This window comes from Neopsephotus bourkii, unplaced genomic scaffold (genome assembly GCF_033783945.1).
Source record: "Neopsephotus bourkii isolate Nb327-2 ecotype Australia unplaced genomic scaffold, CSIRO-AGI_Nbou_v1 NB_1036, whole genome shotgun sequence".
In the NCBI taxonomy this organism is placed as follows: Eukaryota; Metazoa; Chordata; class Aves; order Psittaciformes; family Psittacidae; genus Neopsephotus; species Neopsephotus bourkii.
The window spans coordinates 4,108,283-4,132,219 of NW_026901525.1; the positions used below are offsets into that span (position 1 = coordinate 4,108,283).

Sequence of the window (23,937 nt, forward strand, 5' to 3'; positions counted from 1 at the left end):
CCCAGTGTGCTGCCCATGCCAGGCCATGGGGCACTGCGCTGCCCAGGGCTGGGGCTGAGGTTACCCCCACTCCCTGTGAGGGGGTTGGCACTGGTACGAAAGGAGGCAGTGATGGGGGGGTCACTGCTCCCTACAGGCAGGGCATGAGGCTGTGAACATGGGGGGATGGATGCCCCACTCATCACCCCCCCCATACCCACCTCCCCACAGCCACCCCCCATTTTCACACCCCCCCACCAACCAACTCCATGGGAACATGGGAATGATTCATCTCAGTGATTCCTTCCTCCTCCTCCTCCTCATGGAGGGCTCAAAGGCTCCACAATGAGCACTGAACACTGATTCATTGGTAGTGGGGGAGCTCAGTGGCCCCCCAGCAACGGGCAGGCTGCTGCCTGCACCCCAGTGCACATCAGGGGCAGCAAAATGGGGTCCACATCCTCTCCATGGGCAGGGGACCATCCCTGCATATGGACCAGCCAGAACTGGGGATGCACCACTGGCCAAGGATCTCCTCTCCAGTTGTGTCTCCCTGTGTCCCAGCCTGCCAATGGGAAGGCCAACAGGCTCCTGCCCTCCCAAAGCCCCTCCTGGAAGCACTTCCACCAAAACCTGGTGTTCTGGGACAAAAATCCTCTCGTTGCCTGGCTGAGAGCTCCTTGTTTTCAGAACATCTAAATTTGGCTCCTCACCATTCCCAGAGCTATGGGGCCGTTGGGATATTTCTGCTTTTGCCTGAGGCAGATGCATCCCAGTGCTGCCACCTGGCCTGGCGCCTTTCTGGGACACCAGTGTCACTTTTGGTGGAATTATGCAATTTGCAGTGTCTCTCAGGTTACTACACAGTGACGTATTTCTTGTCTCCCTTTGATGCAATTGCTCATCTGGTGGCAGCTTCTCCTGTATTGCCCTTTCTCCCATTTTCCAATGTGAATACTGGGGTTCAGTTCATCATCTCCATCTTGTCCAAAAGACTCAAGACTTTTTCTCATTAATTTTACTGTGGGATCCAAAAGAACATTTGTTTTTGGCTTCCTCCTCCTGCTGCCCCCTCCAGGGAGGGGGGGCCCTGCTGCCCCCTGCATCCAACAGCCCTCTCTATCCCACAGCCATCACCCTGCATCCCAAACCATCACCCTGCATACCACAACCTGCATCCCTGCACCCCCAGGTCCCCCAAGACCCCAGCTCAGCCCGTCACGTGACCCTGCCCATTCATAAGTCGTCGTCCCCCGTCCCACCCCGCCCTCCTCCGCCCCGCCTCCACCGATTGGTTCCCGCGGGCGTTACCTCCTCTCCTCAGCCAATCAACGGCTAGAGGGAGAGGCGGGCGAGGAGGGGTAAGGCGTTAAAGCGCGCGCTGCCCGCCCATTGGCTCCTCCCTTCTCTCGCCCCGCCCTTCGCCGCCGCCGTTGGGCCGGAAGCAGGAAGCAGCGGGTGCCCGGGACGGCGGCGCCGTGACCCGCGGGCGGGCAGCGCCGGCCGCGCCATGACGGGCAAGACCGTGCGCGACGTGGAGCGGTACCAGGCGGTGCTGGCGGCGCTGCTGGCCGAGGAGGAGAACAAGTTCTGCGCCGACTGCCAGGCCAAAGGTACCGGGGGGCGGCGGGGCCTGCAGGGGCCGGTGGGCCCGAGCCCGCACGGTGCCCCCCGCACACCCATCCCCGGTGCTGCTGTGTAGCGCGGCTCTGCCCGCCCGCCCTGCAGCCTGCCGCCCTCCTCTCGGGGCCCGCCCGTGTTCCCTACTCCCTGGGGGCCGCTGCAGGGACGTGGCCTCCGGGAGGACGGGCCCGGTTGGGCCGTGGAGGGGGTGATGGCTCCGCGCTCCGGCCCCGCCGTGAGTGGGCAGGGAAGGAGCCGGCTGCAGGCAGTGGCTGCCTGTGGCTGCTGCAGTGGGGCCGAGGGGTTGGGGCTGGCAGGAGGTGGGGGGGGGGGTTCTGCTATGGCTGAGCAGCGCGGGGTGCCTGCTGCAGCCCCCCCGCAGAGGAGCAGGCTTGGGCTCAGCCGCGTTGAGCTCCCGGTGCGCGCAGCGGCAGCGCTGGAGCGGCCCCGGGGGCCTCCAACCCCCTTTGCCCATCGCTGTGTGGGCGCACATCGGCTGCCCCCGGGCTGGGTCCCGAGTGCCGGTGTGGGAGCACCTCCTCCTGGGTGGGAGCCGCGCTCCTGAGGGTCCTGTGCCCAGAGGAACCGGGAGGCCACGTTGCATAATTGTGGAGGGCACCCCAGCCGAGGAGTCACATCCTGTGGAGCAGCCCTGGTGCTTGGGGACCGGGCAGGAGCTGTGCTTGGAGGTGCAGTGTGGAAGGGAAAGGAAGGAACTGGAGCCCTGGAACCGCTGAAGGAATCCCAGTTTTTTGCGACTGCTTTCAAGGCACGTTGTGATCCAGTCCTTATCTCTCCTAGCGGAGAGTCGGGTGCGGATGTTTGAATTCCAGAAGACAAAACAAATGAATCGAACAACTGTTCCTTGTTCCATATCCCCTTCTGTGGCTTGCTGCTGTGAAATGCTTTGCTTTCCTGTAGCGAAAGAGTTAAGGTTATGCCCGTGCCTTGCTAAAATCCTGTTTTAATGAGCTTTATAATCATTTGGGGATCTGAACTTGAGGCTTGTTTCCTGAGAGCTGCAATAAATGAACTAAGAGCAGGGTCTTTCTGTGTCCGTGTGGGAGACTCACCTCAGGGTGACCTCTAGAAAACTGGAGAGAGCAGTGCTGCACAGCATTAACGTGGTGTTGGTAGGATGTGCTTGAAGCCCTGCTCTAGGAGCCCTCGGACACAGGAACCTCATCCTAACAACCTGCCTTACTTTGAGACGTGCTTCACAACTGCCTTTGGTTGACCATGTAGGTTGAACGTGGTGCTGTTGGCAGAGAGCACAGTGTGCCTCTTGCATATAAATCCCTTATCTCTTGGCACCCAACGACAGTGCCAAGGGCAAAAATAGCTGCTTATCTTGTCTTCTGAGGCATGAGACAGTAGTGTACACAATAGGGAAACAAATTCTCCTTGCAGTTCCAGGTTACTTGATGTGATCATGTAGCTTCTCCTGTTCATAGGACATCCTGCAAGTGCAGTATCCCAGTTAACCAGGCATTAAAGTGTTGCAGTTCAGCATTGCCACCAAAGCTGGAAGCAAGGCTGCATCAGTCAGGAAGAACGGACTTCTGTTGTACTGAGGTGACTGGCAAAACAATTGCCCACTATACTAATGGGGTTCATGGAGATGGGGAATCTCCTTCTTGAGGGCAGCAGATGGAGTTTGTGGACACAGGAGGGGTAGATGCAGTCAGCTCTCAGGCAGGCATCTAACTGGTAGTTGGTGCCAGTCTAAGCATCAAACTGGGCTGCACTTTGGTTCCTGTGGTTTAATGCGGTGTTCTCCCAGCAAGGCACTGGAGCTGGGTTGCAGCAATGATGGCAAGAAAGGCCTGATGTTCTTATTGCTGCTAAGAGTAACTGCAAGGTTCTGCTTTGCATATGGAGATGAGCCCCAGGTGTACTCGAGCAAAGAGCACATTTTATTTGATGTATAGCTTCTTAATAACTAAAACTGTCTGCAAGTGTGTGCTAATGAGAGGCCACGTGGTAGCTGCTAGCTCCAGATGGCTCCCATCAGCAGTCCCAGGCCTACCTGGAAGGATGGCTGCTCTTCTCTACAGCTGCCTGCTGCTCTGCTCGGGCTATGCTGCTTTTGAGGCACACAAAGAATGCTGCTTGAAGGCAGAGTAAGAACTGGCAGCTCATACAGCACCTATCAGGACACTGACAATAAAACCCTGGCTTTTGACCATCTGTTTTTCTGCTGAAGTTCCTGAATTTTGAAGTGGTTTCCTGCTTGATGTGAGCGTTTCAAAGCTAGCATGACACATAGGCAGAGACTGTTCAGATGCCACCCACTCTTCCATTATGCCTGTTCCCAATGACCTAACTACTTGCTGGGTTTCATTACTGTCTTTTCCCCCTCTACTATATACAGAACTAAGCAAGATTACAGTACCTGTGAGCATTAGCTGCAGGGCTGGTATGGACCCGCTTGACTTCATGCTCTAGAGGCATTCTCTGTGTTAAAGTCACATTTTCAGGAGCATCAGCTCTCTTGGCTACTGCCTGGGCCCTGCACTCTGGGGTGAGTATAGGAAACATGCTCTTGCTGGCAAACAGCTGAGGATTATCCATCTCTTTTACCCTCATCAGAGTGATTGCTTAGGGAGAAGGTCTTATGTGTTCTTGTTACTACTTGCTTTCCATCAAGCAGTGTGTACAACTGACTCCTAGTCCAATTCATATCTTTAACTGCAGAAACATGAGCTTGATGGCTTCCCTTTGGCTTCCCTAGACAGCTGTTAATGTCCTGGGTTTAAGTCGTTGTGTTTGGGAAGAAGGACAAGATGACTGGGAAAGCAAGCTCAGGGTGTTTGGTTTTGCCTCTACAACAACGAAACTTCAGTGGTTAGAGGCTCTTGTTGTGGAGGAAATTGGGTGAGATCCCCGCCTGCTTCTTCCTCTTTGCATTGCAAACTTTGAGCCCAAAGTAAGTGTGGGTAAACTGGGTGATGTGTGGCAGGTAGTGAGCAGTACATCCTGTGCTGAAGCAGAGCGTGGCTCGACTGCTTTCTGGCAGTGGAGCTTAGATCTGGGGGCGGGGGGTTTCATTGCTTAATCAAAACAGGACTTGGAAGCTCAGTGGCAGCCTTTCAGGACAGGGTCCAGCCGTGTTGGGCACAAACAGAACAGCAGATCTCCTATCTGGGCTGTTTCCATGTGCAGCTCTCAGTGCTGTCACCGTGGAAGTGGTGCTGATCCAGAGCAATGGTCCTGTGTTGAGTCCGGGCAGCACTGCCCAGCATGGCTGAGGTGGTGCAGTGTCTTCACTAGAAGCTGGAGTGAGGGATTATCATAATCCTCTTTTTGAAGGCCTTTGTATCCATAGCTTGGACAAAACACCTTAAAAGAAGCTGTTGAGCGAGAGGGGGATTTCCTCTACCTGTGCATTCCTCATGCAAAGGGCCTTCTGGGGGCAGTTGTGGTGGTGTGATTTCACATGTGTGAGAAATGGTGCCACTGTCAAGCAGTCTGACTATTGAGTTTCCGTCAGAAGATGCACTGCTGAACATCAGAATGAGTCTGGAGGCTGAAATTGCAATGTAGATGTGGAGGGATGTGGTATAATTTGTGCAAGCTGGACTTGACCAAGTGTTCAGATGCTTCCAGTAAATGGGAAATGTCTTCTGTTGAGTAGCACTGAGATTAACTGGATTCTTCTCTGCATTTCTGCCTCTGGAGCTCGGGCTGAATGTAACGTACAGCTAATTCTGTTTGGTTCTCTCCTTCTCCCAAACTCTTCCCCTCTACTCTTCCAGTCCTATCTATCCAACAGGCTCCTTGGATCCAGTTGCGTTGGCGTTGGAATGGCAGGTTCCTGCACAGGCAGCACCAGCGAGGACTGCTCTATCTGTCCACAATGAAGGTTGCCCTGTGCTCTTCCTGGCTTGTCTGACTCTTCCCTTCGTCCCTTGTGTGTTGTGAGAACTGTGGGTTCTGCACCCCAATCAACCCCTTCTGGCTTCAGTGCTTGGATGGGAAACCATTTGTTGCCAAATGGAAAGCCAGGTCTGAGTTCTTCAACTGCTCTTTTCTGAAAGAGGGGGAGAACTTTGAAGCTACCTGTGCAGAGGTGGTTAAACATTGGATGGGAAGCAGGAAGAGCAGGATAAGAAGCTTGGGGTAGAGTAGGTGCAGTGAAGGAAGGATGACTTCCCATGGAATGGGGGAGGTAGCTTATCCTAGTTGGTTTGATCCAGCCAAACTAATATTAATATAAACCACACTGCTAATATTCACCAAAAGCCTGTTGTGCCCCAGCTCCTCCATCAGCAGGCTATTGAATCACAGCACCGGTCAGCTTGGTCTCGCTTGGTCAGTAAGGTACCTGTAGCAAACGTTATGGTTTGGTGAAGAGTGTGTACTGGTTGTTGCTAATACAGCCAAGAAGACTTCTAAGTCAAAGCTCCAAGCTGTTGTTGAAAGCAGTATTTTCAACCCCCATAGATGCCTCTGGCTCTTCCTTTTTCCTGCAGAGACTGGTTAAAGCCTATAATTACTGCAGTGATCTTTTTTGGGGTGGGGGGGAGAAGAACTAGAAGCAAACAAGACAAAGAAAAAACCCCAAACCAGCCCTTTCCTCTTCTAAAAGATGGCATCAGGCTGAATTTTTGAACCACTAAGCTACTTGACCAGGTATATACCCTTCCTACAGAGCATTTTGGCTTTAGCATCCCTGTTTCACTGGGTTCCAATGGCTTCCTGAAAGCTACACAAATAGCTTAGTCTGGTACTAAATCTGGGAGTACAGCAGGTAGTGGTGCTTCACTGGGGTAGGTCCATGAGTGCAGCATTGGGGTGCATGCTCAGGCTGGTAACTAATTAGCATGTGTTAATAACTAAATTGCTATTTAATAACTAAATAGTGTAATCTGGAGCTCTTGAAGTTGAGTTTCTGTGCTTTTCACTTGCTAGCAGAGCTTACCTTGTTTCCCCAGACTCATCTGGACGTTTGACTGTAGAACAGACATCTACAGTAAAGAGCAGAGGAAGCTGTTTTGTAAGACAGCCTTTGTCATAGCTTTTCTATGAGCAGAATGCGTTTCAGTAAGTCATTAAGCAATCTCGTTCCAGAGTAAGGAAACCACAAGTCAAAGGCAGCTCTTGGGTACTTGGCTGTTTCCTCATTTGGCTCTGAAAAAAGTAGAGCTTTTCAACTTTGACTCGCTGAGGATGTGACTGTCACCTCGCAGGGATTATCCGGCTCCAAGGAGAGTTTCCCACATCCACTTCCCCTGCGAGTGCTGAGAGGGGCTGCTTGTAGGGAGCCCTGCTCCAACACATGTAGCAGTGTTAGCTGGGCTCAATGGGCAGAGCAGGAGCATCTCTCTGTTACAGCTGGGCTTTGCTGGAGTGCTCCCAGGCAGGGAGCCCACGAGGCAAAGGGTTGTTTGCACCAAGAATGTTTCATCAGGCTCTGAATAGCGATGCTCCCTCCTTCCTGCCCATGAAAGCAGCTATTTTTCCCTGACCCCCTCCTCTCAAAAGAGCAGGGGCTTTGCAGCCAACTTCTGTTTTATTTTTAAATGCCTTCTGGAGGGTTATTACAGAAGAAACTTGCCTGGGTAGCTTCAGCCGAAGTCTAATTCCTGAATAAAGGGTGAGGAGTGAATCCCTCTGGGATTCCTTCATTAAAACCACTTAAGGGTGTGAACTTTCAGCAAGTGCCTAAGACACAATGTGAAATGGCCTAGCCATGCCGTGCTGGGGTTTTAAAGGGAGTTTGTAGCCTTTTCATAAGGGCAGATCATTCAGGCAGCCCTTGTAGGCATTAATGATGCCAGTTTAGATGCTAACTTAAGCCAGGATGAGCAGCTTGGTATGCGGGGTTTATTTTGACAGGCTGGGATATAAAGCAGGCTGTGAAACAGGCTCATGGAAGCACTGATGGGGCAGCTATGTTTCTTGCACATGGCTTTCCAGTCTCTGCTGGATGGCAGTGCATCCTCGCTCAGGAATACACTCAGGTATTCAGTGCAGCTTTCTCAAATGGAAGCTGACTGAGCAGGAGGTGCTTTTAAGCTCGTGATCTTCCAGCAACCACTGCCAGGCTAGGAAGATATCCCAGTGTGGCCTGATCTATCCTTACTACTGTGCCAAAACAGTGTAGCTGGGCTCTTCAATCTGGTTCAATTCTTACAACTAATTTTCTTTGACCTCTTGCTCACCTGCAGGTGGTTGGATCTGTGTGCAGATGGGGTGATGTACAGGGGCACGAGGTACTAAATCAGCACAGAACAAGCTATGCCCGGCTCGGGTCAGTGCCAAGTAACTTGCTTACCATGGGTGTTAAAATTAGCCATAACACTGAAAGAAAAGTGACTGCTGGTTGTCATTGAAGCAAACTGCCAGTTTTGCACATGGAGGTGACTTTAGGCCTTGAGCTCCAAAGCCATCTGTGGGTGTAGGGACAGGATAAAATGATTCCTCAGGGGAACTATTTTTATAACATTAGCAAGAGTATTCATGCAAGGACCAATTTCTTTCATGTTCCTAGTGGTTTAACAAGCTAAATGCTTGTTAGCCTTGTCCTAAAGCCTTAGTTTCCATGAATCACTCAACCCAAAGGGTAAAGTGCTCCCTGTGGTGTGCTGTGCCCTCGTGCACGCAATTAGTGGTGAGTGTTGGGGTGTGCACAAAGGCTGCAAGGGCAGATAGTGCTCTAGGAATGCTGACAAACACTGCTTACTGAGATAAAACCAGCTTTCTCTGAGAAACTTTACCCATAACGTCTGCTGAGGTGGTTTTCCCCTTCTGTCAATGCTCTGTCACTGGAGCTTTGGTACATCCTCAGCTTGTAGGAAGTTAGAAGCTCCAACATGTGACTGCACCCACATCTGTAAATACCACCTGGGGCTTTCTGCAGGCAGTCACCTTGAGAAGGGCAAGTGAAGCTGGGGAAGTGAGTGGACAAAGTTCTCAAAGGCACTTCCCCATTTGATTTCTAGTGCAAGCTCCATCACTGTGGCCTGTAAAGAGGGAAGTGGGAGGCTTGTTTATGTGTGCAGCAGCACCCTTCCCTCTTGCCCCAAAACAAAGTGCTTTGTGAGAAACGAGATGCTAACAATGTTGGTTTAGCTTAATGACTGGGGCATTAGGTACTAGCAAAGCTGAAGGTCTAGTGAGGGCGTGTGTTTGGGCTGGTGCCTCTGCATGTTGCATCTGACCCAACCTAACTGGGACATCTCTGTTTCCTTGCTGGCAGCCCAGTTAGAAGAGGTTGTCTTGCTTGAGATACTCTTGTGTTCAGCAAAAGAGACCTCGTGATGTTCCTCACAGCCCAAGACACCAACTGATGATTTTAATGAGTGTGCAGTTATTTGGAGCTTCACTCAGCTGGACAAGTTTCACCTGCCTCACACTGCTGCTAACAAGCCACTGCTCTGCCCAGTGCTGATGATTGAAGCATGACTCTTGCCCTGGTGTACTGTCAGCCCTCTGCTGCTGTTGAGGGTAGTGCTTCTCTTGTGCAGCTCCTTATCTTAAAGCACCTTTTCACTCTGGCCATATCTTGTTCCTCTTTTTTTTGTTGATAGAATATAGAGGGCTGTGGAACTGGGCTAAAGACATTATTAGTTCTGTCTGAACACACCATGCTTTTGGATATAGAGTTCACATCCATGTGCCTTGCAGGACTGCAGAGGTAGCTGCAGGCTTGGGGTTTTGTCCAGAGCCAGGAGGAAGGCTGTGATACCAGTTGAGCACACTGCGAGGATGCCCAAGCCCTGGCTGGAATAAGCATCAGTGAAGAGACCTACCCTGGGTTTGTGTAATACATGTTTATCACCAAAGGGAATGCTAGCTGCCAGGAGGGTTTTTGAAAGCCTGTGCCTTTTTCCTCTTAAACATTCACTGGCATAAGGAAGCTGCTTCAGTCCTGGGGTCTTCCAGAGCTGGAAGCTGCAGCATCAGTCAGCTGTTCCTCCTGTACCCAGCTCCTGCTATTTCAGGTCCTGCATCACAGATGAGGTAAGGCTGAAGCAGGATGGGTGTCACAGGCTCTACCACTGAGTCACTCTCTTATGTGGCATCGCAGGGTGGGAGGTTTCAGTGGCTTGAGCTAGCACATGTGATAAACCAGTGAGCTGATTACTACAGCCTGATGTAGTATCTAGCTGCCTGTTAATCCTTTTAGTCCTACAAAGGCTAAATATATCTAGAGTTTAAATCTAACCTTGACTCCTGTGCTTAATCCTGCTGGCATTCTCACGTTATAGCTTCAGGGTGTCACTGGGAGAGAACTCCATGAATAAATCAAATGAAGGAGCAGGGTCCTGGCTTAACCTTGGATTGTTACAGGTGTAATGTTGAACAAGCCTTTTATTCCTCTGCCTTACTTAGGTGCTGCTAAACGTCTGGGCCCCTGCTTTGGTGCAGTTAGTCCTAGATTTTGGTAGGTATAATAAAGGGGCTGAGGTATAGGTAAGAGCGTCTTCACCAAGAGCTCCTCCTAAGATGGAAAGTGACTTTTATAACCTTCATTAAAATATTATCATTCTCAAGGGCCACTCTTTCAGTGACAAGGCAGAAAGCAATGGCAGGACAGGCCAGAAGGCTTGAGACACTCTTAAAATCATAACATGCGTTAGCTGGGGTAGGTTCTGGAGGCAAGTTAGAAAGTGCATGTCTTTGCCCTGAAGGGGACCATGAGCCACCTGCATTAGCAGCCCCAAATCCCTTGGGGTACTCTGGACTTTGCCAGGAAACTGTTAACAACCACCTAACATATCTAGGAGAGTCAAATGCAGTGCTGCTTTTTTAGAGCTTTGAAATGACACTTTCCCCCTCTTCCCCCTCCCACCTCAGTCTCATTAGCTTTGAGGCTTGCTATTTTAACTGTGGCAAGAAAAGACAGAATAACTCATCTGCAGTAATGCCTGTAGGAAGAGCTGGCATGGTTTACTGGGGACTATCAGCTCCATTATTCAGGACGTGGCTTTGCTGTGGCTCTTTGGCCAGTTACCCGTTGACAGTGACATCCAACCCCTGGTGGGAGCTGGCCACGTTAACTGTGTGCCTGGCTGGCAGCTCTAGCTGGAGGATTTAGTTTGAAAACCTGCTTGTCTTGCACTGAGAGGCATGTGCCTGGTTTTCCTTCAGCAGGACTGAGGGGTTGGCTGGTCAGGGGCTGTTGGTCCTGGCTGGGGGGGAGCTGTGAGTGGTGGAGTCCCTGTGGACCCCTGTTGTCCCCTGGGCAGTGCATTGCTGGGGTTCCTTCAGAGAGCTGCTTGCAGTGAGTAAAGCTGAGCCTGGCAATCTTTCCCTTGTGTCTTTTCTCCTTGGCATGATTTCCCTTCCGCTCCTCAGAGCTCTCCTGCCTGCGTGCAAGCCGCATGCAACCCATCGGGGTGCTCAGGGCTGTAGAAACTGCACAGTGAACTGTTCATCCTCAGGCCAGGATTGCAGCCTGGGCTCTGCCACTGCCTCTGCACCTTGGTGGGGCCAAGGTTCTGGGCTTTGTGCTGCTCTCCTTGCTCAGCTGTAGCTTCCTGCGTAAGAGTAGCAGAAGATTTCATTATGCAATCCCTGTGTCAAGTGCTGAGTATTTTAGGCTGCTTTTCCTCGAGCTGCAGTGGGTATTCTGGAGCTGATTCCACTGCAGTATGGTTATCCAGGAAAGATTCTCCATTGCTAAAGCAGGAACACAGACTTATATTGGTGTGACTGTTCCATGGGCTAAGCAAGCTGAAATCAGGGGTTTGTAGTGTCTTGGGTGGTTTACATATCTTTTTTCTTCCCTCCTCCCCTTAGAGCTGTCTGTCTTGGGTAGAGCTCTCAAAATGGAAGAGGGGGGCAATAAAATACGAGTTCTAAAAGCATGTGATTGGGAGATGACCTTTAAACATCCCACTGATGTCTAATTCCAGTTACTAATGGGGATGAAAATGTAAATGCCTCAGTCCCAGTTCACTTGATCCAGTTTCCCAGTTGCTGAAGGCAGCTACAGGTTAACTTCATGGTATGAAACACTTGTGTCTCTTTGCAGGGCCACGATGGGCATCCTGGAACATCGGTGTATTCATCTGTATTCGTTGTGCTGGGATCCACAGGAACCTAGGAGTTCATATATCCAGGGTAAAATCTGTCAATCTGGACCAGTGGACACAAGAACAGATACAGGTGAGTGAAGCATCAGCAGTGGTGTTCTCTTAGAGGGGCTTCAGAAACCTGGAAGTAAAAGTCTGCATAGGCCAAAGCTGTGGGAAGTGAAGCAGGAAGAAGATTCCAAGGTAGGTTAGATTGGGAAGGAAAATGCCATCATTTCAGGCTCAGCAAACATCAGAGGGGAAGGACGAATGCTCAGCAAGTGTATGTAAAGCTGCTGTTGTCTGGAGCTGCTGCCCACCTCCTCCTTGAGGTGTCCTTGAAGACAAATCCTGGACTTCCAGAGTGACTTTAGGTTGCTAATGTGATATTTACCTTGTCTTCAAACAAATACTGTGTTGTGGGGCTTAGGATTGGCCAGTTGTGTGGGACGGAGGGATCATAGGAGCAGTGTCAGGGATTCCCAGCCTGGAGGTTGGCACTGAAACCCTGCAGAGCGCTTTCAGGTGCGGAACAGGCTTCAGAAGTCTACATGTGCCTCCCAGTTAACACAGATAGACTCTTCCTTGGTAGCCTGGTGTGTTAGCATATGTAAGAGCTTTAGTGTCTATGAAACAAACAAGAATCCTTTTGAATTGCAGTGCATACAAGAGATGGGAAATGGCAAAGCAAATCGTCTTTATGAAGCCTACCTGCCAGAGAACTTCAGGAGACCTCAAACGGATCAGCATCCTGTCTTCCTTTGCTGCTGGGGAAACACAGAGCCTTTTCATCTTGTAGCTTTGCAGCTGCACTCACTTTATGTGCCTGGGCATCAGCTGTGAGAATGAGGACTGAGTTCCTAGCCAGGCACCCTGTGAGTGTGGCTGCATGCTTATGGAACAGAGCAGGAGGCTGCTCAGAGGATTGCTTCTGAGCTAGGGGGGTGCAGAACTGGAACATGTTACAGCCTGGAGCTATGGCATGAGATGCACATTATGTGGCAGATAGGAAGGTTGGCTGTCAAAAGTGCTGAGGAGTTTAAAGCCCCAGTGGGGACAGATATAAAGGTTTAACACTTCTGAAAAGTTAAGCTATAGCTTCTACCTTACAGGAGGGTTTCTAGGTACTGAGTGCACCAGGAGTATAGCACAGATGGGACCCAAAAGCAACACAGGAGCAGCTCTGCCATCATTTGTGTCTTAAGCTGGTGGCTGAGGTGCTTTTGTACACGCAGGATTCATTTCTCTGCCTGATTTGTGCTAATGGCATGTACGCTGTTAGGTGATGGTTGAAATAAATAGACATCAGGGGAGAAAATACACCAGGAATTTAAGCCCTGATTTGATGTACCTTTTATAGCTCTGTCATGCTTGGAATAATCCAAGGGCAAAAACTGAGGAGCTAAAGTAGTTGGATCCAACGCTAAATTATTTTAAGAAAGTTGCTGCTGGAAGTGCTCTTTAAACAGTCATTAGTTTAGTTGCAGCCTGTACCTTGTATCCGCATGTCAGATAATCTGTGTAAGTCTTCTATTCTTGAATCGTTGGTCTTTAACAAGCTGCCTGCAGAGCTGTGGAGAGCTTCATTCGGGACAAATATGAGAAGAAGAAATACATGGACCGAAGTATTGACATCAATGCTTTTAGGGTTAGTGTCTGATCAATTCTGCAGAAGCTTGAATGCATGTTAAGATGTAAGCGTGTGTCTGTCTGATGAGTAAGCAGTGCCTCTGAGAATAGACAGTTTAGATGGTTCCTGTATTAGTGACTAATCTGTTCTCCAGGGCTGGTTGCAGTCACTCATTCTGGAGAACAAATTTGAACTGGAGGGGACCTTTGAAGGCCAACACCTTCCTCAGAGCAGGGCTAGCTTCAAATGTAGCTCTTTAGCTCTATCCTCTGGCTTTCCAGAGTAGTAACTCTAAACTCTGTGAACTTTCTCTTGGTAAATGACATGAGATTTGACCCTCATGTTAGTGGGGTTTTTTCCTTCCAGAAAGAAAAGGATGACAAATGGAAAAGGAGTAATGAGCCAGTATCAGAAAGAAAACTGGAACCTATCATCTTTGAGAAGGTGAAAATGGTAAGACCAAAAGGCATGGTCATGGATCAATTGTAAAGACTTCTCTCAAGCAGAACAGAGGTAATCCAGCTTGATATGGAAGCATTTTTTCTGCCCCCAGTCACAGCAGTGGATGCACTGAGTCACATTAATGGTAGTGGCTTGTTTTCCTCTGCTCAACCAGATACTAAGCAGATGTGTTCTGCCTTGCAACGCAGAGGGATTGGAATCCGCCTACTCCTTGCTTAGCTTTCCAGCTTGAGCCGTTTCTTTTTTCATAGTTTAGAGCATGCTTGAATTTGGCAGTGGGCTCCAACACAGGGGGACAATAAACCAGCTCTGTAATACTTAAATTGTTAGCTTTGAAAGCACTGGCAAATCAAGGATTTCGAGGGTTAATCTCTCATTAAAACCTTTAATCTATCAGAGTAAACCCATAATGTGACCAAGGCCTCTGCTGTTCTTTCTCCCCAGCCTCAAAAGAAAGAAGAAACACAGCAGTCTAGAAAAAGTTCTCCTAAATCTACTGAGCCAGTAATGGACTTGCTAGGACTTGGTAAGAGCCTTTCCAACGTTATTGCAGGTGTTACAATTACCATACACCCCAGCCTTGATCTTGTGAGTGCTTTTAGCACTCACTTCCCATGTCAGGTGAACAATAGCTGATGGGAACACTAGAGTTTTATTAACTGCTCCACTGCAACTCAAGCACAGTGCTGAAGGGTGCAGCAGAAACAGTTTTCCTTGTTTTCCTCTGTGCTGGTACAGTGCTTGTGCCTGTGGAGGAGCTGCTGTAGTCATCTCCAGACACTGTGGCTCCTGGCTGCTCCGAGGTTAATAGGGCAGATACAGCACAGTGCACATCCTTGGTCCTGAGCCAGTTCCTTCTCAGCAGCAAGGGGCAAGCAAAGAGCTGGCGACATGTGTTGGCTACAGCAGGTTACAGGTCAGGCCACTGGGTTGAGTGGCATATTAGCAAGGAGGCTTCCCTCAGCCCAAGGCCATCCATGTGAACACCCATCACAGCGTGGTCTCTTCCAGATGCTCCTGTGACAAGCACAGTGACAAACGGCAGGCCGAGCAGCTTAGAGAAGGATCTTGATCTTTTTGCATCGGTGGGATCAAACTCTGACTCCAGGAAGGTGAGTGGGGAACATCAGTGCTTGATGCTTGATGCTGATCTGTCTTACCTGGTGCTGAACGTGGCTAATGTGCTTGTGCTGGCTCTGTCTCAGGTCACTGGCTCTATGCCAACCTCTGGAAGCGCTGGTTCTGTTCCTGAAAACCTGAATCTGTTCCCTGAGCCAGGAAGCAAAGGGGAGGAAGTGGGGAAGAAGCAGCTCTCTAAAGACTCCATCCTCTCCTTGTACGGCTCTCAAACACCTCAGCTGCCTGCGCAAGGTAACAGATCTCAGAATAGAGCTGCTGCACAGCAGCACATCAATGCAGAGAGGGTGGGGTGTCCTGATAGCTGACAGGGAAAGATGTGGGAATGTAGGTGGTCCTTGAGATCTGGTGAGCAGCATAATGAGCAGCTTAGCCTGGATGTCGTGGCCAAGTGAATGTTGTGATAGTCCCTGATTTGAAGGTTGGCATTTAATCCCCTGACAGTTCTTCCCTTCGTCACCTCTCTGCCTTCTTCTAGGAGCAATGTTCATGGCCCCAGCTCAGATGGCATATCCTGCAGCAGCGTACACTAGCTTCCCAGGAGTAGCCTCCTCCAGCAGCATGATGGGAGGCATGATGGCACCGTCGGTGGGAATGATGGCCCAGCCTGGAGCTGCCGGGATGGTGACTCCCATGGCCATTCCAGCTGGATATGTGGGTAATGTGCAGGCAGCAGTCATTGGTGTTCCCAATGGGATGATGGCTGCACAGCAGGCTGGCTACGTAGCTGGCATGGCAGCAGTTCCCCAGCCTGTCTATGGTGTGCAGCCAGCACAGCAGCTTCAGTGGAACATTGCTCAGGTAAGGCACTGATCTGCTGCAGGGCAGGGGTGGGTAGAGGGCAGGGGAGGCTCCTGTGGTTAAACCTGGCCTATTACTGGAGACCTCAGGGCTTTCATAGCCTGGCTCCTGGGGTTGGGTGAGGAACCACAAAGGAGTAACTTGCTCAGAGGTCTTGGTGCTTGGTGGAGATCAAAAGTCAGTGCAATGGCAGCTAAAAGGAAAACTCCCTCAGCTTGCTAGGGCTGTACCCCTGAGGAGCCAGTGCCTTCTGTTCACCATGGCTCTCTAGAACTTGCTTAGGCCTGTGATTGTGTTGGGGAGCAATAGTTTTACTTTTGACTACTGTGGGCTACCAGTCTCCTTGATGTAGCCTTGACTCCTCTCCGCTCCTCTTTGCAGATGACCCAGCAGATGGCTGGGATGAACTTCTATGGAGCTAATGGCATGATGGGCTATGGACAGTCAATGGGTGGAGGAGGTGCCCAGGGAAGCAATCAGTCCCTCAGCACTCAGATGTGGAAATGAGCCCTTGCGTTGTGACCATTTCTGCCTTCTGTTCTGTTCTTCAAAACTGCTCCATGAGACATTCAGGGTTTTTCTTTCTGGCTGCCTGCTCAGCCTGAGCCTCTTTCCATAACCGAGACCCATCTCTGCCTCGCCACTGTCAGACACGGTGAAACCTCAGTGATCAGAACATGAGCTCCCCTGTATTTAGCACAGTCAATGCACACTTCTGGGGCGGACCCCTCCTTGCACAAGCCTCCACCAATGCTTCTGGGCAGCACTTGGTGTCCTGCAGGGTATCTTGGCGGAGGTGTGACTGAGGGACTTGGGAAGTCTGCACTTAATCCTGCCTGCGGTGTCAGGCCTCCTAGGAGTCACTTCAATGTCAGTATTAGGGGTTGTGGTTAGCAGAGGGGTAGAAACCTGGTTTGGTGCTGAGGAACTGGATTTGAACCCGAGCCCAGGGGCAGGCAAGCCTTGCTACCTCCTCCCTTGAGCGGAGTTCTCCGGAGCTGAGGCCTGGCTGTGCTTGGCTCACCAACCCTCATTGGAACCAAAGTCATTGTGAAGCCCCCTCTCCCTCCCCCCTGAGCAAGCCGGATTCTCGCGCAGCGTGGGGCAAGCTGTGGAATGTGAAACTCGCACTCGAGTGGCTTTTCTGTCGAAAATGTGGTATTGAAGTATTTAACTTTTAACAGTCTCACTCGAGAGGTAACTTCCGGAGGGCTGAGAGCCCGCCGCCACTTTTCTTACACTTTTAAAACGACATCCTAATTTATACTGGTTTCATGTTATGGTTTTGTTCCTGTGTAATCCCAGTCCCCCTTCCCAGGTGGTTTCTGACATTTTAATCTAGGCATAAGTAGTAGGTGGGTCAGATTTCTTTTCTCATCTTCAGTAGAACACAACTGCTTCAACTCATCAGCGTGAGCAAGAAGGCAGACTTCCGCAGTCTGCTTTACCCTGTGTATATGTCAGTTCCCAATAAAACATTGCAGTGAAACCTCAGCTGCTTCCCGTGTTCTTCACCAGCACAGCAGATTGTGCTGAATGCTGCTGGCACTGCTGGGAGTTGTTCACTTCAGGTGTGGGCTTTGGAGCCTCTCATCCAAATCGCACCGACTCCATCTGCTCTGGAGCAGGGCCGTGTCCCAAATGTCAGCAGAGAGCAGCGTCTGCTGCAAGCCAAGGGCTGTCAGCATGCAGAGAAGCAGAGGCACCCTCAGGTCAGTTGACACTTGTATATACAAGGAGCCTCGCAGCTCAGCTGGGGGATGCAGCATTCCTGCTGCTCTGCCCGCAGGAGAGCTGGAGGCCAGCGCTGCAGCTTCACAGCCAAGGCCCTTCCAAAAGCTTTTACAGGAGGGGGTAACTGTGAGACTATGGAAGGCCGAGGCTTCAGGAGCCACTAAAGGCCACAGCCCAAGGCCAGTTCCCCTTCTGCTTGTTGAATGGTGATGTGCAGCTGCAGGGGAGGGAGGAGCTGATGGGACTCTGCTTGCATGTTAATGGTGGTGGTGCTTTCCTCAAGTCAAAACCTGCTCTTTTTTCCCTGAAAAGAGGGTTTCTTCCCTTCCTCCGTAGCTCAGCTGTTGGGGGGGGGGGGTGTTGACTTTCTTAGGCTGCACAAGCGATTTTGGGCTGTGGGTGGTTGGAGAAGCTCAACTCAAGCACAGAAGAAAGTTTTCAAGCTGGCTTTAATCATCTTCACTTGTTGCCCCGATACTGTACATGCAGGTACAAGCCAATGAAAAGGTGAATACTTGAGTGTCTCCCTCCTTGGGGAAAACTGGCTAAGAATATTCTACAAAACAGCGTGCACCCTCACAGCCCTCAGTCCTGCTGCATATAAACCACAAAAATACAAGAGTTTTACATTAAGAAAGACCACGCACATATAAAACATTACAGAACACAGGTATAAAATTGCCATTTGCTTTTTTAAATCTATTCCCACTCTCAAGTTTCCATCATAAGCCCGTCCCCTTGTCTTGAACATGGAGCTGGGTTTAAGGACCCCCTGTGGCGGTTATTGGAAGGTGGGGTTGTTAAATGTAATGAATCTGTCATCAAAGCAAAGTTTATCACAAGACACGAGTGAGGGCAGCCGGAGCTCTTCATCCATGTGCTGACATCCTGGCTTCCAGCAAAGCTACTGGGGTGAGTGTCAGTCCTGTGCCTGCCCTGACTCTGCCTTTCCCCCTAGGTGATGGATGCACACAGAGCCCTGGGGTTGATGTGTGCCCCTCGGGCACTGAGGTGTCTGCTGCCCTTTCCCTTACAGACTGAAGGGTCAGCTCTTGGTAGCAACTGACTGTGGCTAATGGAGTTCTGACACGTTCCCAACCCAGCGGGGCTCTCCTGGGGGGACGTCAGCAAGGAAGGTGTGAAGTAGCACAGAACCCTGTGTCCTTGCTTGGTTGTATCACTGATGCATCCCTGTCCTTCTGCCTTTGAGGCAGCTGTGTGCTGAGGGGCTGTGGTGACTGCCTGGCTGGGTTGGCCTGGCTGCATCTGCCTTGTACCTTTAACAATCTCAGACCCATTTATGCCCCTCATTCTTTTTAGGCAGCTAATGCAGTTTCAAAGGCATAGGCTGTGTTTAACGGATTCTAAGGTTAAAAGGTTAAAATCACCCCTCCCATGCGTGGTTTGGGCATACAAATTCTGATTCTTTTGATGGTGTGAATGCTTCAGGTGCTTCTAAAAAATTCCTCGGTGCTTTTCTGTGTGTGCTTCTGCGGGTTGGGGTTTCGTGTGTTATTTGTCTGCTGCTGTCAGTAACCAAATTCAAGGACAAACATCAGTTCAGACTTGGAGCTGCCGCTTTCCCAAGTGTCGGTACCAGTTCAGTTGGATGCTTTCATATCTGAGGTATAAACTTCTGAGATTAATGACAGATTCTTGAGTCCTGGATCATCGATTGGATGATCCTGGTGCTTGTTCGTAGCTTCACTTCGAGGTGGGCACGAGGACAACGTGATGGGGAAGGTCATTTAGCTTTAACTGCATGAAAAGATCAAGCCCTTTAAAGAAAACAAGGCCACCAACTTCAAAGTGCGATCATTTGAGAGGCGTCCACAGCAGGTCCCCAGGCGGTCGGGTACGGGGAGGGCAGCGCTGCTCCATCGGACACCGCGCATCGCTCCACGGCTCTCACTGCAAGCATTAACACAAAATGCCCTCCTTTAGCAAGCACGGGGCTCTAGCAGATCCATACATAGTGAATCCTGGTAGGAAATGGGGTCAGTACCTGTACTGCTGGTGGGACGCCCCTTCATGGTCCCTCTCCATCCACGCTGCAGGCGAAGGCTTCATAAGGGCTTGGTGCCCCTCCAAGAGCAGCAGCGCTGGCCCCAGCTCCTCACGTCCGGGATGCTCGTCACCTAACCGGCCCTCCATGGGAGGGGAGGACCGCAGGGGAGCAGGGCTGCAACCAGCCTTTGAGCGCTGCTTTGTAACAGGAGAGATGACCGGGGGGCACCCACTGTCCGTGGAACCATCCCTCCCACTCTGGCCTCTTGCTTCCCTTGCCCTTTAGCTCAGCAATCAGTAGTGCAAGTGCTGAATGAAGCGGAGGTTGGGCTCGCAGGAGCCAGCATGGGGCAGGTGGTACAAGCACACCCTGTATGATTGCTCTGCATCGCACAGTTACAACAGAAAATAACCTGAATGTGATCGAGTGCACTAAGCTCTGGTTCTTAAAAAAAGAGAAAAAGGAGGAGGAGAACAAAAGAACAACCAAAAGGATGAGGTATAGCGCTGGTCGCGGGTCTGGGCACAGCGCTCGCACCAGCTCCTGGGGCTCGGTGGCAGCTCCTGCAGGGAGCTGCTTTCTCCTGCGTTCCCAGATGCTCCCGTGCCGTGTCCTGGTGGCGGTGCCCGAGGCAGAGGGTCGGGGTTCAACAGTGTGGCGGTTATTTGGGCAGTGAGACACACACTGAGGCTCTTCACCTCCTTCCAAGCCTGCTTCTAAAACCTCATCTTCCCCAAATACGGACCAGCTGGATGAGGTGAGTGTCATTGTCACATCTGGTCACCGTCTCTTCTGTGCTCCATTACAGCACATCATTACCCCCCAGTTCCAGCCATGCTCATTGCAGGCTCTTCTTTCCCCCTAGCAAGTCTCTTCTACAGCTTTTCAACCTTCCTTTTAGCTCATAATCCTTGCACCTCTAACAACCAGCCTAGGGTGGGGGTGTTCTCTGGTGAACATGAAGTAGAAGGAAGACTTCCATTTGAAACAGCTTTGCGGGAGAAACTTTGGAATGGGTCAATGTGCCTTTGGCACTTCAGGGGATGCAAACCTTGCTCTTACCAAAGGTGATTTTACAGCTCGCTCTGGAGGCACAAAAACCCAAAGGAAAGCAAGGAGATCTCAGTCTGTGGGGCAAAGCACATCTGGACTTTGAATTCAGCCACTGATGAGCACTGAAAACCGTTCCTTGACCTTTAAAATGCAGTGATTTTCTGTATCGGTCACCAAATGCACTCCTGAAGGAGCTTTAGGGACGTGCATTGCCCAAGGATTTCACATCAAGCTGGGAAGAAGGGTCCGAGTCAACTGGAAGAAAATAGAAAGTGAAACCTTTATGCCTGATAACCCATCACTGGTGCTGTTCTGTGAACGGTCTTATATCAGGAAACACCCTTAAACCACTCACCGCTGCCCAGTATCTGCGGTCCCTCCTGACCAAGTGAAGGTGTTTCACGGTGTTAACTCCTCTCATGGGCACCAAACTGCACAGCGAAGGGAATCCCGATCCGTGCCTGCAGGAATGCCTGGTCTCGTGTTTGCCACCAGGAGCTACATCTCTGTAACTGCTTCTGGGGACCAGGTCCAAGCTCCCGGCGCTGGAGGTGCCCGTGGTGGGAACGTTTCCCACTCTCGCCGTTGCTCTGCGGCGTTTTCCAAAGCCAGGTTGGTTTTGTCACTGCTGGCCAAGAGCTGGGTCAGGTCTCACCGGATTTCAGGATCCCGATGTCTGAGCATCCTCTCCGTGTGCTGCAACGTGCAGGGACACTGGTGAAAGAGGAGCTGATTTCTGAGCCCACATCTGATGTCCTAGCAAATTTTCACTCAGCTTTGGCAAGTGAAGCCCATTCCAGGCTTGTAGAAAACCCAGGAATAACTCGGGCCTGGGTGTGAAATCCCATTGTGCTCTCTGTGCTTTGCTGTGTGGCTGTGATTTCTTGTTTCTAGCATTTAAGGGATGTTTAAGTATCATTTCAAGGCAGTTTTGGCAAAATCCGTCCTTGTTACTCAAGCTGGGTGCCTTGATTCTGACACCAGCATCTCCTGTCAGCTGTGCTATGGGAAGGTCTTGTCTCAGGTGAGTGCTGCTTGCTCCTCACTTGGTGCTGGGTATAGAACAGGCTGCAGAGCTGAGTCAGTTTAATGTGAATTACTCTTTCTAGGGCAAAACATCTGGAAAGTCAAATGGTTTGAATTTCCTTTCACAGTGGATGGAAGAGAGGGAGTAACCCAGTGCCTCCCCCCTTGTCATTGCAGCTGCCATCTGCAAGTCCTAGAGACCACTGAGAGATGCCCTTTGCAATGAAACCCCCAGGAATCACCCTGGGGTCCAGCAGCTTGCGGGGTTTCTGCTGTGTCCATGTAGGAAGCAACCGCGCGCGTCTGGGCTTTGTGTTCTTGTTCGGGGAGGGGGAACCTCTGACGCGTGGCCTGGGGATGAGGAGTGGATGTGGGGACGGGGATGTGGCTCGCTCCCATCTCAGCTCTAGCACACAAGGCAAGGGCTTCCCCAGCAAAGAGAGGGCTCCAGCTCCAGGGGCCTGGGTGCTGGAGGTGAAGAACTGAAGGTCTTGGTGGGCTTCAGTCTCGTGAGTGAGGGTCATGAAGCCGCTGGCACGGGGGCCCCACCTGGGCAGCCTCTCCATGAGCAGGAGTTGTTCCCATGAAGCAATCACACTGCAGCGAGCGAGGCCCCAGCACTGAAAGCGAGCCAGGGCCCAGGTTCTGCTGGAGCTGCGCTGTCACCCTCCAGTGCATCCTCACTGTGCCCATAGTGAAACAGAAGTATTTGGGTTTCCCTGTGCCCTGTGGTTTTCAGAATGTTCTTTCCCGTGGATTTTCCATGTTCCAGCAAGGGCAGGTTTTTCCAGCTGGTGCAGAACCAGTGAGCCTCTTGCTGGACCTCAGGCACCTCCTGTTCTGCTGTTCCTGCTGCTCTTCATCTCTTTCTGTTCTGTGTCTCTAGAAAAGCATCATGTATGGAGCAAGCTGCTCTAGTGGAAGGTGTCCCTGCCCGAGGCAGGGTTAGAACTGGAGGAGCTGGAACTGGAAGGTCCCTTCCAACCCAAACCATTCCATTATTCTATGCTGCTTGCTGAGAGAGGAGCACTAAAGCTCTGCAGCTCACTGGAGGGATTCACAGGCAGTGAGCTCTGAAGGGAAGGGGAAGGGGCTGGGATGCTGCATCCAGGCCAGTGAGCAGAAAATACCCACAGAGCTCCCTGCTCTGCCCATGCTGCTGTTCCCCTTCCCCGGGACATGGTCATTATCCTGCCACAGGTGGGGTTTTCCACTGGAACAGAGTTGGTAAAGCAAAAGCAATACCATTAGCTTGAAGAGCAGAAAGCTTTGCCTCTTAGGATGCCTTCCCTCACGTAGATTGAAAACCCAGCACGCCAGGGCAGAGAGGGTTTAGCTGCATCCAGGCATGGTTGACCTCATGTAGCTGCTTCGTGCTCTGGCAGGAACGTCGTGTTCAGTCCTTTGTTTGTTCCCGTTGCAGTCGTCAGGGCACCGCGTTTGCTTCCTCAAAGCACTCGAGGCTGTTGGTGCATCCGTGGCCCCGTACCTCAGAGCTCAGCAATCCGGGCGCCCTGCTCCGAGCAGGCGAGGACTGGATCCGCTGGGAGCCTGAAGCCGACCCCTCTCCATCCCCCCTGTCAGCAGCATCCAACCTCCTCTCTCCTCAGAGGTCCGCAGTGATCTTGAGCTGGTAAAGATCCAAAGTCCACGAGAGCCGCTTGACCCTGTGGTGGGGTTGGGTAAACCAGGCACCGAGCCGCAGCATTCCGCTGACCCAGGCTGGGCTTGCAGAGGGGACAGCCCCATCACCTCCATCACAGCAGTCCTTCCCTTCAGGTTTGGTTTTGTTCCATTGTGGCAACAGGTTCGAGCTGGTTCCTGGGCCCTGGTGGCACCAGAACCACGGGTTGGGGTTGTGCTCTGCATTGGAAAACCCTCAGCTTCGCCAGTAGAGAACTGTACAAATCCCAGCTGTGCTGAGGGCTGAGCCGCAGTGAAGGCTGAAGGTCAGAGCCATCGGCGTGGCAGGAATTCCCCGTTAACCTTTTGTCCTCTTCCAGTCTCGGGACCGCTCCTCTTTTGGTGTGCTGGGTTTTTTCTCTTTTGGAAACTGATCCTTCAGGCCAGTCCTTGCGTTAAGGGTATTTTATGAAGAAACCAGAGTTTTTAGTGGTGTCTCCCCTGAGTATTTTCAGCAAATTTCATTAGGCACCTTCATAAAAAGCTTCCGGAATTCTCGGTTTTGCTACAAGAACCGGTCCCTTGGAGGGAACCAAGATGCTGCTTAAAAACAAACAAACAAAACATACAAACAGAAAGAACCCCAAACACTCATCCTGATCACAGGTTCCAAGCATCCAGTCCTTTGTTCGTAACCTCTCAGTCACCCTAATTCCAGATCAGCAGAAGATGCTGTTGAGATGTTCCCCTGTAGCGTACCAACAAGTTGAGAGTTAGAGAAAGGGGTGGCCCCAGGGTCTGGTAAACCCTCGGCTCCTACTTGGCATTCAAGTATT

The 23,937-nt window shown here is 51.1% G+C and overlaps 1 protein-coding gene across 1 annotated transcript; it reads left to right on the forward strand.

Annotated features, from left to right (window-relative positions):
• The first annotated feature begins 1,412 nt into the window (after positions 1-1,412).
• SMAP2 (small ArfGAP2) lies at positions 1,413-17,151 on the forward strand. The gene is made up of 10 exons (XM_061360839.1): positions 1,413-1,592; positions 11,588-11,721; positions 12,288-12,373; positions 13,197-13,275; positions 13,624-13,710; positions 14,164-14,245; positions 14,731-14,831; positions 14,925-15,090; positions 15,335-15,657; positions 16,039-17,151. The coding sequence occupies exons 1-10, from the start codon at positions 1,490-1,492 to the stop codon at positions 16,162-16,164; spliced, it is 1,287 nt and encodes a 428-aa protein (XP_061216823.1). The 5' UTR covers positions 1,413-1,489; the 3' UTR covers positions 16,165-17,151.
• The last annotated feature ends 6,786 nt before the right edge of the window (positions 17,152-23,937 follow it).

Coding starts and splice junctions, on each gene's coding strand:
- SMAP2 (XM_061360839.1), top strand. CDS start 1,490: ATGACGGGCAAGACCGTGCGCGACGTGGAGCGGTACCAGGCGGTGCTG. Junction 13,276..13,623: donor TTGACATCAATGCTTTTAGG/GTTAGTGTCTGA, acceptor TTTTCCTTCCAG/AAAGAAAAGGATGACAAATG. Junction 13,711..14,163: donor TCTTTGAGAAGGTGAAAATG/GTAAGACCAAAA, acceptor CTTTCTCCCCAG/CCTCAAAAGAAAGAAGAAAC.